Consider the following 16,910-nt stretch of genomic DNA (forward strand, 5'->3'; position numbering starts at 1 on the left):
ACTGGTGTTTTTGAAGGTAGGCAGTTGATAAGGAAAGCTAAAATGACTGAAAAAGCACAGCAAATATATCATGGGGCAGTGAGAAATATTTTATTATCTGTAAAACAAAATAAATTTCATCAGCGGTGCTTATATTGTTGGGAAATGTTAAACCCAGCTGACTGCTGATAACAATGCAGAGAAGTAAAACATTTCTTTTCCATTTTTGTGGAGAAGCTGGATGATATTCTCTCAGAATACCTCCCATTGCACTGGTAACCAGGGAGGGTGTTAAACCCAAGATAACATTTCAGAGTATTTTGAAACTTGAGCAACACTGGAACCTGTTTGTTTAAAACAAATTGCCAAAGCAGCTTTCTGAATCCTGGCTGCCAATTTGTAATAAATCTGGGAAGACCAAAGGAGTTCCAGAAGTTTGGGAAAACATAAATGTTGTAGCAGTGTTTTAAGATGGAGAAGGGAGCAGGTAACCAGCGGGCAGTGCAGACCCACCTCTGCCACGTTAAAGAAGGAGCATGCTCAGCAGTCCCTGGGCTCTGATGGAAAGCAGATCATCTCCAAAAAAAACCACCTCAAATTGTGGGTTTAATGAGATTTTTGCACTGGTTGCCAAGAATTAGCTGCATTGGCACCATAAACCTGGATCCTGAGGGATGCAGCCCTGCTGTGGACCAAAGGCTGCTGCTCCCAGGGGGCAGAGGAGGCTTTGCCGTGGGAGCAGGGCTGTGTTGGATCCCCTGGCTGATCCCTGGCATGTCCTTCATGCCTTCCTGCTTGCCCCAGCACTGCTGGTGGGCTCTGAGCTGAGAAGCACCCACTGGGCACTGTGGGGGCTCTGATCCTTATCCCAGCCCTGTGCCAGGCTGGCAGAGCCTCCCTGTCCCTGTGGCTGCTCAGTGCTGTGTTCAAGGAGCTGATTTAGAAAGTGCCACCTGATACCCCTCAAAAATAGTCACCAGTGGGAATGTGATCCCTGCACTCTGCAAGCAGAGGGTGAGGAGCTGTGCTCTGACATCAGTGTGGGACAAATCAGCTATTCCCTGGTTTCCCTGTGAACAAGCCAGTGGGAGTCAGGGCAAAATCTGACTGGAGGGAGCCTCTGTCTCACCAGGGAGAAGCTATTAATAAATTAATGCTGAATCTTGGTTCCCTGAGCAGGCTGGTGGAGTCAGCAGGGTTCAGCTGGGACAAGAAGCAGCTCTGGAATACCCAAGAGCCGATTATCAAGGAGGTGCATAACAACAGGATTGACAGTGATTGTCAATGAGATAATAGGAGTTTCTGCCTTGGGATAAGGAGGGATAAAGTTTTCCTTCTTCAGACAGCTGAGCAGTGGGAGAGGTTGTCCAGAGAGGTGGGGGGAGCCTCCATCCTTGGGGGATTTTAAGGCACAGCTGGACAAAGCCCCATGCAGGCTGCTCTGAAATTGGTGCTAACCCTGCTTGGAGTAGGAGCTGGGATTAGATGCTCTCCTGGGGATCTCCTCCAGCCCAAATAATTCTGCAGCTGAGCAACCTGATCTCCTTCTGAGTGCAAGTTAGAGCACAGTTAAGTAAAAGGTTATGGTGGAGCCCCCTGAGAGCAGGGAGGGAGGAAGGTGGTTTAGATTGAGTGCTCTTAATACTCCATCTGTCATCTCTGTGGTTAACATGTCCTGGGGATGGTTGCTATGTGAGACTTTGCAGTGGGAGATTGCAGGTCTTGAGAGAACTATTGCTGACTTTTAGATGATGTATTTTAAGGATTGTTAAAAAAAAAAAAAGCTAGAGAGAGATGCCAGTGTTTAGGAACAGTGAAAATGTCATTGTGCTGAGTGTTCTTTGGGCCTGTCAGGGTGGGAAGGAAGCTCTGGAAAGGGACAGTAAGGGACACTGCTGCTTGGCAGGGACAAGGGAGGTACTTGGAGCTGCTGGTTTGTGCACAATCTTGTTTTCCTGCCACTTCTGTCCTACAGAAACAGTGATACTGGAGCTGGGAACTGGATCCTCTGCAGCTGAGGGATGTGTATTTTGGAGGGTGTACTGGAGACTGCCCTGCCCCTGCTGCTGGGGAATGGCCCTGTCCTGAGCAGGGCCCTGGCAGGTCTGGCTGGGTCATGGCAAGCACCTCCAGGTTCCTTGGTTGAGATGGGCACAGAGTTCCTGTGCCCTGGGTTGGGGGGAAAGCTTTGGTTTGGTTTAGCTGAGCTAAAACCCACCTTGTGGTGCAGTGAATTTGCATTTCCTTATCTTTGGTTTTATCTTGCTAATGGTTTATAATTTTGGCCTTGTTACTTGGATGGATTAAATTACATTTAATGCATGCTCATTTATCCCCAAGTCTGGTTTTGTGACAGAAGTGCTCTGGGCAGTTTCACAAACTGAGGACACCCCACTCCTGTAGGACTGGCTGACAGGCAGTGGGAAAGAGCTGGAGGATTTACTGGCCTTGTGCAGAAGCAGCAGCATCTCTCTGGGCTGTGGGTGAGGCACTGCCTCATGTTTGAGTCCATGGGCAGAAGCTCCTCCCAGTGTCACATGCTGTGGTGTGGGCGACTGAAATGCTGCTTTTCTCCTAGAATCTAGCTTCACTAGGAGTGAGGTGTCACTTGCTTCATAACCCCATTAAGAAGCTTGGGTACAGCATAGAAAACAAGGCTCAGACCCTCCTCAGCCTCAGGGCAGGCCTGTCCCCACCTCTCAAGGGGGTGATCATGGAGTACACCCAGTCCTTGGTGTTCCCATTCCTCTGCCACTGCCTCAGACTCAGCTCTGTGGTGTCCCTGTCCCACCCCAAGTGCCACTCCTCAATGTTGTCCTTTTGGTCCCACATTCATGTCTCTTGTGACAGGTTTCTCAATGCCTCCTCAAAGGTGATGCTGGAGCCTCTTCCTGTCTCAATTTCCCTGTTCCTGTGGAATTATTATATTATATTAATTCCTGTGACTTACTTCTCACATGTATCTTGATTAACAACAACCCTTTCACCTAAAATCTGTTTGCTCTTATCTGTCCAGCCTTGTTGCTGCTCTGGACATCACTTAGGGGTGTCACTATTTCTGCCCAATGTCCCCCAAATGTCACTATGTCTGCCCAATGTGTTCCAAACATTGTAATGGATTTCTCCTCTTTCTGACCACCTCTGCTGGTGCCTAAATCTCCTCTCCAAGCTGCAGCCCTGCACTTCATGCCAGGATCTTGCTGGCCCTGCCCAGCTGCCCTGTCACTCTGACACAGTGAATTTTGGTGTTGCTGTTGGCACTTGGTTTGTCCAGGTGCCATCCACGTGTCACATAGAGACCTCCCCACTGCTGATTGAATCCAGGGGGAGAGACACCACACTCAGAGCTCACCTGAGGGGAAATTTGTTGCCTTATTTTCATGGGGCTCCTGCACAAGCAGCATGGCTTGGTCCATCCTTCACCCTCCAGGCTCTGCTGAAGGGGCTGGCCATGTTCTCTGGCCAGCAGCCCTGCTCTGTTTTGTCACTCTTGTGCCAGTATTTGAATTGTAAACTAAGCAGAACATTTTAAAAAGTGAACAGAATTCTTTCTGCTGAGCGTTTTCATTACCAAATTCTGTTTGGTCCAAACCAGAGCTGCACGTGCTCCTGGGGAAGGCTGCTGGGGCTGAGGTCTCTCAGATTAACTCTGAGGCAAAGAGAAATGCTCTGCCATTGTTTTGGAGCCAGAAAAATGGAAATCACACTTCCCAGGCACTTATTTTTTCAAGCATCCGATACTGCCCCAATTATTGGCTTTGCTTCTTCCCCATGGAATTCCTTTAGGAATGGTAGGAGATGCCATCCAGTCCTCCTGCTTGTTCCAGGACCTCTTCTGAGGATGCTGTGATTCAGGATAGCCTCTCCTGTTGTACACAGAGCTGTGTGTGTGATACTCTCTGTGTCTTGTGGAGTTTCTTGGTGTGGCTCTGGGCATCTGGAGTGGGATTCCTGCAGCAAAGCCTCAGGTCCCACTCCGGGATAATGATCTGCAAAGGAACCAGTTAAAACAAATGCCTGTTTCAGTTGGGATCTAGAGAGGCTTGCAAACATGCCAGACCTCTGTAATGGATCTCTGGAGGGAGAGCAGGGCCTGGAGGAGCTCCAAGTCCCACCTTCCTCATGCACATCACTGAGGAACAGCTCCCTCCTGTGCTTGCTGAGCCTTTGCTGTGCCCTGGGTCTCAGCCAGCTGCTCCTCTGTGGAGGCATGGCCTGGCTTTTCAGGCCATGCTATCTGCTGGGTTTATTGGGGAAAAGTGCCCTCTTTTGCATTTCTTGGTGAGTTTTTCAACAAGTAGATTTTTTTTCCCCACTCTCCCAATGATTGTACCAGGATTTTATTCTCCTGCAGCCAGCTGTTAGCAATTAGCAACTTGATCCAGTCGGGCCTGGGAACAGAGTTTAACACTTTCTTGCCTCTCAGAGGATGTTGCTAATCCTGTTTTTACTGGTTTCAGGCTTGTGCTGTAGTTTTGGCACTTGGTGTGTATGTGTGGGCGGGGTGGGAAGATAGGCATGAGTACAGCAAAGGACTAATGGAGCTGAAAGAAAAGTATTGAGCCATTTACACAGGACAAGTCCTTAGTAAGATGATTCCCAAGCAGTCTGTACAGAGGGCTGTATTTAGTAGCAATTTTAGTGTGTCCTAGCTCTGGGAAGTGTGCAGCTTGGGAATCCAGTCTAGTCCTGGATGAGATTGAGACTCAGCACCAACCAACATCAGTAATTCTTCAAACAGTGATTTCTGCAGCTCCTGAGTGGGGCTGACCCTCCTCCAAAATGTTTCACCCTCTGGAGGGTGAAAACCACTCTTGCTGACCCTGCTTGGCACTGCAGCAGCTGTGAGAGAGCTGAGGAATGGCAATGTTTGCTCCCTGTGTCCACCACCTCTCCCAGGGCTCACTGACAGGCACTTTGGTGATCCTGCACTGGGAACCAAATGTGGTGGGAAAAACAAACACAGCAGAGCCTGCCCCAGCTGCTGAGGTGCCTGGGCAGGGCTGCACTGCTGGAAATGTTCACCTCTGTCCCACACAAAGGTGAGAATTCATGGTACCAAACTGGGGGAGACAGGGCTAGTCCAGACCAGCCTTTCCTTCTGTCAGCAGTGGAGACACATCCAGAGAGGATTCACCCTGCTTGTCTTGGATGCCCTTTAGGCAAGGGCCCTGTTCAAAGCCAGCTTTGTAGGCAGAGATGCTGACAGGTGAGCTCTGGATCAGCTCTGGAGCTTTCCTTTCCTCTCCTGGAGGCCAGACTGGCCTCTATGGCTGCATATTCCAGTTCTGGTTTGCAGTTCCCCCAAGCCATGCTATTTCTGTGTTCCTGCAGAGGTCCATGTGCCCATCAAGTCCTGAGAAGCCCCTGGTTCTCAGGTGGCACCTACACCTGTCTGTGCCCCCCAGTTTGTACCTTTTCTCCAGTGCTGGCTGGGTGGCAGGAGCTGAAATGGTGCTTGGGCATTTCTGTGTGACTTCCCTTGTCCTCACACCTCATCCCTTCCTTCCTCCTGATATTTTACATCCTTATTTGACCACCTGAATGTGGTGCTGATGTGACTGGCTCTGTGGCAGTACAAAAGGTGCCATAAAACAAATGGCTTCTTACCTTATGGTGCTTGTTCAGATGAGATAGTGGAGCTGTTTGTGGTGTGTTTATTCAGTTGCTGCGACACTGGTGGCTGTTGTCATTTTGAGAGGACAAGGGGGCACAGCACAACTATTGTTATCAAAGGAAAGTGCTCATGTTAAGTGTCAGGGTGAGCCCCACCTGGGCTGTGGGTGCTGTGCTGATGCAGAGGGTGGATGATGCCCTGCTCTTGATCCTTCTTTGCTGGGCTTTTGGACCAGGTGGGAAACAGAGGCATTTGAACATTTACTGCTGTCTGGGGCTGCTCTCATTTCTTTCTTGTTCCAGCAGTGGGGCTTGGGCCCTCAGCCTACCCACAGTCCCTGTTTCAGTGCTTTCCAGCCATCCTTCCCCTTATTCCTGGGCAGGTCAGAGAGAAATCCCTGTGTGCTTTGGTGGAGCCAGCCTGAATCTTGAAGCTCACACAGTTTGCCAGGCTCTGGAGGGAGCATTGGGGTGTGAAGTCTGTGTGGTGTCATTGCCCATTTGAGGGCTCCTTGTTGGGAAGTTTTAAACAAAAGGTGAACAAAAATTTTAAACAGGTGAACAAAAGTCACCTGGGACACATCTCCAAGCTGCTCTTCTCCTTCCAGGCCCTCCTCAACAAGCTCTGGTCACTGGCTGTGGGAAATGAATTAGTAGAAAATTCTTAAAACCTGATAGAAAGTTTACATAGTATGTAAGCTTTGAGATAGGAAATATTAATATAAATACTATAGGCTAAGATACTGTTGAGAGAGAAATGGAACTAGAAACAAGTTTCAAAGGGTGGCTTTGTAAATAAGACTGATACTTTAGAGAAATAGAATTATGAAAGATGTATTGTAGTAGGACTCACTCGTAAGGGTAATTTTAGATGATTTGCTTTAAGGTATTTATAGCATAGTGTGATTAAATCTGATAGGTTAAGAAATGTTTATAATATAATTACAAAATAATTAATTTCTGATTGTTATAGCGTGACTTATAACATCTGTATTGTATCACCCTTCACTTGAGACTAAAAATAGAATAAAAGTTTTTAAAACACCTCTCAGTTGCCCCTTCTCTAGGCCAAAAAACCCCTTAATCCAACAAGTGGCGGGTTCAGCTTGGGCACCCACAGGAGGGATCTATGCCAGACTTCACCCCCATGGTGCAGCTGATCTGGGGCATGGCCAGGGCACCACCACAGGTCTCTGCTGAGCTCCCATCACCTCCTGCAGGAAGGTGGCTCAAGTTAAAGCCTTGGTGTTGGTGACAGGTCCCTTTCTCAGGCCCTGCCACAGGACTGTCTCCCCCAGGGCTGAATTCTCTGCAGTTCCCTTTGCAGGTGCTGCTTTGGGAGCTCCCAGCACACCTTAGCAAATCACCTGCATAAATCAACACCCACCAGGCCTGTCTTCAAACTCTGCCCCAAAACTTCTCTGCAAAGTCTCCCTCCAGTTGAGCACACAAAGTTCTCCTCTCTGTGGGGGTTGCAGTCTTCCCTGGGATGGTGGGAATCTGTGTTTTCAGCAGCAATTCTTTCTGCTAAGTGTTTTCATCACTAAATTCTGTTTGGTCCAAACCAGAGCTCATAGGCTGCTGGGGCTGAGGTCTCTCAGATTAACTCTGAGGCAAAGAGAAATACTCTACCATTGTTTTGGAGCCAGAAAAATGGAAATCACACTTCCCAGCTTCTTATTTCTTTCAAGCATCCGATATTGCCCCAATTATTGGCTTTGCTTCTTCCCCATGGAATTCCTTTAGGAATGGTAGGAGATGCCATCCAGTCCTCCTGCTTGTTCCTGGACCTCTTCTGAGGATGCTGTGATTCACTTTGATTCACCTCCTTCCATTCCAGGAGGAAAGGATGGCCTGGCATGCACAAACAGCTGCAGAGTGCTTGGTCAAAGCCTCTTCTGTGGTCACCAGACCCTCCTGCTGAGCTCTGGGCTTGTCTTTGCTTTTGCAGGCTCACCACGGGGATATCACAGCCCCTTCCCAGCCCTGGCCAGGGTGCTCCTGCAGGGAGCCAGCAGGAGGCTGGGGCAGGAGGGACCTGGTGATTTTAAGGAGATTTTTGGTTGCCTGGCTGGGCACAGGCACCCAGCATGAGCTCCCCCTCCTGCCTGCGTGTTTGGCTCCCTTCCCAAGAGGGCCCTCAGTTGTTTTTCAGGCTCAGAGCCATCTTTTCTGATGGAATCCAGCAGGGACAGTGGCCAGTAGCATATCCTTAGGAAAGAGAATAAAAACAGGGCAAGCTCCAGTGATTCTAACCCTGATTTAGCTTCTGGGTGTCCAGCAATCTGCAGCTGGGGGGTTTCCCAAGCCAAAAGTTTTACCTTTGGGTTTAAGGAGCTGTGTTCCTTGGGTATCCAGGGCAGCTCAGGGCTGTGACTTGTACAGTTTAATTATGTTGGGTGGAAAAAAAGAGCCTTTTGTTACCAGTCTCTGAGCTAATGGCATCTGATGCTCCTGAATGCATGCATGCACTGCCACAATGGTGGAACCTTTTATAGCCTCTCCTCCTTCACTAACAAATCCCAACATTCAATGTTGCCTTTTTACTAAAACTCCACGGATTCTTGAGCAAACAGCTTCGGGTCCTGGCAACTTTACATTTATTGATTCGTTCTGTTTTCTTTTCTCCTGGCATTCCATTATGAGACAGAGCCTCTAACCTGCCTTCTGTAAAATTATCCTCCAGGATGGAGCCTGCCAAGGCTCTTTGTAGTGAGTGTGGGCACACAGAATTCACATAACTGCTGATCTGACCTCCTGTTCCTTTAGGTGTTATCATGGCTTTTCAATTAAATTGCCATTGTTTAGGTCTTTGCTGTTTTCCTTGTTTCCAAACAGGAAATGAAGTGTGCTCACCTGGGTGAGTGCACATGCACTTTTGGCAGCAGTGTGGACGTGCAGGGAGAGATTATTTTCACCCTGCTTTGGACCTTTATCTTAAAACTGTGTGGCAAGCTCCAAGGTGCCTGCTTGGCTGCTTGGTGCCAAGGTTTAGGTGGATAAAGCCTGCTTGGACTGCCCAGGTTCATTTGTAGCTGCAGTTTCACTATTTGTTAATTTAGTAAGGAAAGTGAAGTGTTGATGAGGGAGAGATTTCTTTGCACTGGACTTGTTTAATTGCAGTTAAAAGGGTGCATCCATCCACCCAGGAGCCATGGCAGCTGAGGGCCTGGCAGGTGGATTGCACTGGGAGCTTTAGGGGTGGTGTGGACAGTCAGTGATCATTGGTTCCTCTCTAAGCCTCTGGTCTGGTGAAGAGCAGAGCAGGGCTGAGGTCAAAGGCACTCTTGAAGGCAGGGAAGATTGCCCAGCCCATCACGAGGCAATGACACAGAGCAGCCCTGTCCCTGCAGGACTCATCCTCTCTCTTTGCTTTGTCTTTCAGAGATGTAGATGGCAGCTGCTGCCTTTGAAGGACTCGTCTGACCCTGTGCAGCACCTCCAGTTGCTACCATGATCTTCTGCATGCTGCTGCTGGCCTCCCTGCCTGAGCCCTCTGGTGCCGAAGTCAACCCTGGTAGGAGCTGCCAGGCTGGGAGGGGACTCCTGTTTCACCTTCTGTGTGCTCCTTCTCTCCTTTCTGTGCCTCTCCTGGGGATTGAGGGTGAGGGCTGCATGTAGGGATAATCACTGATGCAGTTCCCAAATGTCCTCTGGGCTGAGATATTCCTGTGCAGCTGTGCTGGGGTGGGACACTCCTGCCAGTCCAAGGAAGGGCCAGGCACATGGACATTGTCCTTTCTGTGCCACCCAGGCCTGTGTTGGGCTCTGAACCTTCCACCTCTCTCATCTTTTGGCTCTCCCACCTTCTGTGTGCTCCTTCTCTCTTTTCTTTGCTTCTTGTGGGATTGAATGTGAGGGCTGCATGTAGAGATAATCACTGATGTATTTCCCAAATGTCCTCTGGACTGAGATATTCCTGAGCAGCTGTGCTGGGGTGGGACACTCCTGCCAGTCCCAGGAAGGCACAGGGACATGGACATTGTCCTTTCTCTGCCCACCCAGGCCTGTGTTTGGCTCTGAATTTCCCTCCATGACTTTGGCTGTGTGTCCTGCAGAGCAAATCTCACTCCAGAGTGGCTCTGAGGTTCTGTGCTTGCTGTGGAAACAAACTTCCAGTTAGCAAAGCATCAGCCCCAGCTGTCCAGCCAGCAAGGGGCATTCTGGAGAGAGGAGTGTGGAAGGACAGATTTAAACCTTGCCTGGCACAAAGATAGGATGAAGATAGGGATATGAGCCTGAGTCCCTGTGGAGGGCAGGACCATTTTATCCTACAGCATTTGACAGGAGACAGCCATGATGGTGATAAGTGAGATAATGGTCTGCAATGTGTTGTAGAAATTCCTGTAATGAGGTGTTTTGAGTCTGTGAAACAAATGAGTTTAATCCTTTTGCAGCTTGGCTGAAGGTGTGGTGAGGCAGCAGTGCTACCCTGAGGGCCTGGGCTGGCTCTGTTTGTCTGGAGCCCTTTGTGGCTGGCTCTGACCCTGCTCTGGCCTGTGGATGTTTGCAGAGGTTTGAGGTTGTGCTGCAAGCAGCCAGAAGTGAAGTGAGGGTTGTGTGGGAGCTCAGCAGCATTCCTGTGCTCCCTGCTGCACAGCATTCCCTGCACCACACACCCTCCCAGCCTGGGACTGGGGCTGCCATCTGCTCCTGGTGTCAAACCTCACAGAGGAGAGGGAGGGCAGCAGGGCCAGCCCTGTGCAGGTTCCTTTGGATGGGGGTTGCTGCAGGAGCAGCTCTTCCACGCCAGCTCCAGGGAGGCTGGGCTCTGAGCACAGCTCTGTGATTGCTGCAGGAATCTTCTGCTGCAGACATCTTCTATGAAAAATCCTTTCCTTAGGGTTTTTCCTCCTGAGAAGCTGAGAGGCCTCAGGAACAAAATGTAAACAATGACAGATAGAACAAGAGGACACAGTCTCAAGCTGCATCAAGGGAGATGCAAGTTAGAATTAAGAAGGAAGTATTTTACAGAAAGAGTGGTCAGATACTGGAATCATCTACCCAGTGAGGTGGTGGACTCATCATCCCTTGAAGAGTTCAGAAAAAGACTGGATGTGGCACTTGCTGCCATGATCTAGCTGAATAGTTAGAACATGGGTTGGACTTGATGATCTTATAGGTCTTTTCCAGCCTTGAATTTCTGTGATTCTGTGATTATCTGCTGCTGTGGAATGCAACAGGTGCATCTGTGATTGGTCTCATGTGGTTGTTTCTAATTAATGGCCAATCACAGTCAGCTGGCTCAGACTCTCTGTCCGAGACAGAAGCTTTTGTTATCATTTTTTGCTATGCTATTCTTAGCCAGCCTTCTGATGAAACCTTTTCTTCTATTCTTTTAGTATAGTTTTAATGTAATATATATAATAAAATAATAAATCAGCCTTCTGAAACATGGAGTCAGATGTCCATCTCTTCCCTCATCCAAGAACCCCTGTGAACACTGTCACAATTTTCCATCCAGAAATAGCCCCCCACACCTCTGAGCTCTGCCTGTGCCATCCTCAGGCAACTTTGCTTCCTCGGCTCCCCCAGCTGCTCTGGTGCCTCTGCCTGGGGCTGGCCCTGCTCTTCCCACACAGATTCCAGCACCTTGGCCCAGCTGCTGCTCCTGGCTCTGATGCCACAGGCTCAATGGCTTATCCTGCCCTCCTGGTGTGCCCCAGGAGCAGCCTGAAGCACATCCTGCATTGCCTTATAGCCCACAGGGGCTGCTTTGGGGCTGGTTTCAGGCCTGTGCAGCAGGGGCCTGCTGAGTCTCTTGTCTGCTTCCCTGGCAGACGGGCTGGGCCACCTCTGTGAGCCCCAGGCTCTCCTGAGTGCCCAGTGAAGGGTCCTGGTGCCACCTGAACAGAACCCAAGGATGGTTTTGCTCAAGATAGGTGCATTTGGTGAGAGCCTCATGCTGCTGGTTTTGGTGAGAGCTGAGCCCACCTTCAGAGTGCATCCCTCAATGCCAAGGACACTCTGGGTTCTGCTGCCAGCCCTGGGCTTGTGACCAAGTGGGTTTTGTGCAGGCTTGCACGAAGACTCAGTCCCCCAGAGTCCTGCCCAAGCAGCTCTCCATCTGGCACTGCTGGCCAGTGTGTGTCTGACCTTTAAACAAGGTGTGAGCACACAGGACTGCCTCTGCAGCAGCACAAAAAGCACTTTCTGCTCTCACATGCTGACCCCACCCTTTTGGAACATCTCTGTGCATTTACCCACAGCTCAGCAGCAGGTCAGGCTGTGCTGGGACAGGTGAGATGAAGACAGCCAGGGCTGGTTTGGCTCCCAGATAACCTGGATGTGCAGGGTGGGAGCTGTGACTGGGGCTCCTGGCTGGATCCCAGCAGGCACCACTGCTCTGGATGCCAGCAGCCACCACTGCTCTGGATGCCAGCAGGCACCATTGCTCTGGATGCCAGCAGCCACCACTGCTCTGGATCCCAGCAGGCACCATTGCTCTGGATGCCAGCACCACACCATTGCTCTGGATCCCAGCACCCCACCATTGCTCTGGATCCCAGCAGGCACCATTGCTCTGGATGCCAGCACCCCACCATTGCTCTGGATCCCAGCACCCCACCATTGCTCTGGATGCCAGCACCCCACCATTGCTCTGGATCCCAGCACCCCACCATTGCTCTGGATGCCAGCACCCCACCATTGCTCTGGATCCCAGCAGGCACCACTGCTCTGGATCCCAGCAGACACCACTGCTCTGGATGCCAGCAGGCACCATTGCTCTGGATCCCAGCAGACACCACTGCTCTGGATCCCAGCAGACACCACTGCTCTGGATCCCAGCAGACACCACTGCTCTGGATGCCAGCAGGCACCATTGCTCTGGATCCCAGCACCCCACCATTGCTCTGGATCCCAGCAGACACCATTGCTCTGGATCCCAGCAGGCACCACTGCTCTGGATCGCAGCACCCCATCATTGCTCTGGATCCCAGCAGACACCACTGCTCTGGATGCCAGCAGGCATCATTGCTCTGGATCCCAGCACCCCACCATTGCTCTGGATGCCAGCAGGCACCATTGCTCTGGATGCCAGCAGACACCATTGCTCTGGATGCCAGCACCCCACCATTGCTCTGGATGCCAGCAGGCACCATTGCTTTGGGTCCCAGCAGGCACCATTGCTCTGGATGCCAGCAGGCACCATTGCTTTGGGTCCCAGCAGGCACCATTGCTCTGGATGCCAGCAGACACCATTGCTCTGGATGCCAGCACCCCACCATTGCTCTGGATGCCAGCAGGCACCATTGCTCTGGATGCCAGCACCCCACCATTGCTCTGGATCCCAGCAGGCACCAATTCCCTCCAGGGAATTCAGGCCCCCTGACCAACCCCAGCTGAATGTTGGTTTGTCCAGGTGCCATCCATGTGTCACATAGAGATCTCTCCACTGCTGCCTGGCTGATTGAATCCAGGGAGAGAGACACCACACACTGAGTTCACCTGAGGGGAAACTGCTGTCACCCTGTGGGTGATGCCAGGGCCCCCCATCCCTCTGGCTGGGCTGGCACTCAGCAGAGCTTTACCCCAGGCATACCCTCGGCTCACTGCAGCCTCCAGAGCCACTGCTTGGGTATTTATTTGCTTGTGGTGGCTGTGAGTTTCTTCAGCTGGTTTGTTGAACTCATGGGAAGCTGTGGCACTGGAGTGTTTAATAGGTTAAGGATTTATATTCTATATTTGAACTCTTCTACCTGACCTTTTGATTCATCCTGGTTCTGGTGTTCTTGGAGACAGCAGGATATCTATTGTTCAATATAAATTATCTTTGTCATATTTCAGTGATCCCTTTTGTAAAGATGAGGCTGCAGATCCTTCCTTCATCATCTGTGCTGCCTTCTCTGCCTTTTGATGGAAGGAAAGAGCAAGAGCTCTATTCCTTATCTGCCTGGCACCTGGCCATGGATACAGGCAGTGCTGTAATGCTAATTCTAATTTGTTTTATAGGTATTCCCATGATTTAAAAAAAATTAATATAAAAGTATTAAAATATACTAATTTTAATATTTAATATTAAATATTAAATTTATTAAATAAATATTTAATAGTTATCACTATTTAAATATTGAATTTTTAAAATATTGAATATTTTAAATATTAAATAACCTGGTTCATTAGTGAATGTTGTCACCTTACCAGCCATCTCCTTTACCCAATAATTTAGGAATGCTTAGCACATCACACATTCACTGATCCAGTGCCTAACAACTGCAGGCAAACCCTGTTGAAGCCCCACCCTCTGTTTGCAAACATTTCTATGTCAGATCTGTCTGGCACTGATTCAGCCTGAGGTGCTTTATTCTGTGTAGCCATAACAGCATTCAGGTTTTCATCCCTCTGTCTCGTAGCTTCTGAGCCTGCTGAATGGATTTCATGGGAGTGCCAGAATCTCCTGAGTTGGAAGGGACCCAGGAGGACCCTTGAAGTGCAGCTCCTGTTGAGCTGTGTCCAGGTTTGGTACGAGGGTGGCAGGAGATCATCTCCAGGGTCTCTTCCAACCCAGCCCATCTGGGATTTTGGGAGCCCAGGAGGGCACCCAGGGCAGCCCTGCCTGAGGGAGAGGCAGCCAGAACTGCTCTAATCTTCAGATTTAGAGTTTTCCCAATCATCTCTAATATTCCAGGGCATGTTTAAAGACTGTCAGGAAAGAGAGAACCTCAAGGCCAGCTGGGATTTGTCAGGGTTCTGACCTGGGGAGCTTTTGGGGATCCATGGCTTGAGCCAGGTGTGTCTGTGCTCCATGGAGGCACCAGGTGTGAGAGCATTCCCAGGCTGGGTGAAATGCTGGCTCCAGCTGAGGCAGGATGGATGGACAGGGACTCAGGGTCAGAGGGAACTGCAGCCTGCAGTGCCAGGGCAGAGCAGATGTTTCCATGCCTTGTCATCTCTAATAGATGTTTTAACTTCTCCCCTGTATCTGCACTGCTGAAGGTAATAACTGTTCCCATTTGAGCACAAGTCAAGCATCCACTTTGTTCCAGGGGAAGAAGAATCTTGGACAAAAGCTTCCTTTTTATGTCACATCATTATTGATGAATAATTTCCCATTGTAAAATGGGGCCATTCAACAGTAACTAGAATATGATACATGAAATATGATACATGAAATATGAAACATTAAATATTATATATATGATATGGTATATATGATATTATATATATTGTCGTATAATTATTGATATTAATTATATATTATATTGTATGACATATTATAGTATCCAATATAATTATATAATAATAATGTATTTGGGATTTCATGCTCTTAAAATGTTTCTTTGTATAGTTTTTGCTTTGCTGGGATCTGAATGATACTGTTAGTCTAATGCATCACTTTTATAATTTCAATTTGTGATAATTATGATGTATTTTATCCTTTTTTTTTGCATTCTTTTGCATTCAATTTTTTTTTGCATTCTTCTTGCATTTTAGCATTACCATCTTTATTCTCTGGATGTGACAGCCTTTTAATTTAACTTGCCTGGTGATTTTCAAAGGGATGAGTGCTGACCTTTGTTGTTTGCTTGCCTGTGTTGCCCTTTGCAGCCATCTGTCGTTACCCCCTGGGGATGCACGAGGGCACCATCAGGGACGAGGACATCACAGCTTCCAGCCAGTGGTACGACTCCACAGGGCCCCAGTATGCACGGTGGGTTCACCTCTCACTCCTCATTTCATCCTTTGTTGGTATAAGGGTCTCCTCAAGCCAGGTCTTGTAAGCTTTTGGAGATCTATATCACACCCAAGATAGCTCAGCTACTTTAGAAGGCTTCAAATCAGCAGGATGGTTTTTGTGGTAGTGTTTGAAACAGAAAAGTTTTATTAAAAGGCAAAATAACAAAACTCTTTACAGAGAAAAACTAAGCTAGGTGCAAGAGGGTTTTGCTCCTAGTAAAACACTTCACAAAAGTGATTGGTTTTATTGTTCTCTTTTTTTTTTCTAGTAAATTGCCCAGGCAAAACTTTTTAGCTCCTATCTAATTAGCTATCCTGAAGTTTAAAGTGAAGTCCCTTAAGTCCTATGAGGTGTCTTTTTTGCTAATTAAAGAGAAAAACTTTTGAGCTTTTTTCCTTTTTAAGAAGACAAAAGATAGTTTTGTCACTCTGTCAACAAAGAGCACATTCTTACACTTTTTTTCCCCTAGATACCCAAGATGTGGTGGAGGAAGAAGATCTCCCACCCTTAAAACCTTGTTTGCTGCTTTTTGTATTTAATCTGGGTAGTGCACAGTGAAAGGCCAGGGGGCCATGGCAGTGCTCACAGCTGTGATACAGGAAATTCTGGTTAAAGATAAAAGGAAATATTCTGGTTAAATATTAAGGGAAAAAAATCCTTCTCCATGAGGATGAAGTGGTGGGAGGGGGACCCAGAGAGGTGGTGGTGTCTCAGAGTTTGGGGACTTGGCTGTACCAGGCCTTGAGGAACACAGGAACTGCCCTGCTGTGAGCAGGGGATGGGACTGCAGGCTCAGGCTTGCCTCTGAGCCCATCTTTCAGTCACTCTGAATAAATCTCCAAAGGATTTGTGACTTACAGGTCAGCCAGGGACAGGGCCTCTGGGATTCTCATGCAGTGCTTTAAACTAAATCATAGGAAATCCTTTACAAGGATGAACTTTTCAACAGCATCCTATTGAGGAAATGGGCTGTGCTCACCCTGCCTCAAAACCCTTGGAAATGCAGAGTTAAGGAATTGTTAAGCAAGCAGCTAAATTATTTTCTTCACTGTCAAGGAAGCCTACAGTTTTTGTCATAAGCTTTGCTTTTCTTTTTTTTTTTTGGTCATTTTATTTCTCTCAAAGTTAACTGATGTTTCATAAAAGGATTGTAAATGTGAGTTTGCTTGGAATGGCTTGTAGTGGTGATATCAAACATTCCTACAGCTTTGGTGCAAGTCAGACTGAAATTTCAGATTGGTTATGGTACTTATATTTTTATGATAAATTCAGGCTCTCCAAAATCATAAAATTCTCCTAGTGCTCAAATATTATTTTTTCTTAGTCTGTGGTAGAGCAGTGATGCTGTGTGTTGTGTTTTTAATGGTGTTTGAGCAGCCTGTGGGTCTGAAAGTTGGGAGATTTTTCCTCTGAGTGTGGCTTATTTCCAGTGCTGCAGACACTCTGAGCATCACTTGCCATCTGTTACCATCCTGTCCTTGCTGGATGTCCACAGGGTGAAGGCATGAAGCTGATCTCATGTGGTGAGAGGTCAGAGCTGTCCCATGCAGGTGTCTGTCCCTGTCACTCCAGTCACCCTTCCTGCCTTTTTTGGAGCTTTACTTGTTATTCCAGTGTAAGAAAGTCCTGCACCAAC

At 48.5% G+C, this 16,910-nt stretch overlaps 1 protein-coding gene across 3 annotated transcripts in view; it reads left to right on the forward strand.

Moving 5' to 3' along the window:
- Positions 1 to 16,910, forward strand: part of LOC131091978 (discoidin domain-containing receptor 2-like) — a 65,733-nt gene that overhangs the window by 18,530 nt on the left and 30,293 nt on the right. For all 3 annotated transcript variants that reach the window (XM_058038392.1, XM_058038394.1, XM_058038393.1), the window contains exons 2-3: positions 8,981 to 9,112; positions 15,145 to 15,247. In XM_058038392.1, the coding sequence (XP_057894375.1) occupies positions 9,049 to 9,112; positions 15,145 to 15,247 (167 nt within the window). In that variant the 5' untranslated portion in view covers positions 8,981 to 9,048. The remainder of the gene's footprint in view (positions 1 to 8,980; positions 9,113 to 15,144; positions 15,248 to 16,910) is intronic.

This window comes from Melospiza georgiana, chromosome 20 (assembly GCF_028018845.1).
Source record: "Melospiza georgiana isolate bMelGeo1 chromosome 20, bMelGeo1.pri, whole genome shotgun sequence".
Lineage (NCBI taxonomy): Eukaryota > Metazoa > Chordata > Aves > Passeriformes > Passerellidae > Melospiza > Melospiza georgiana.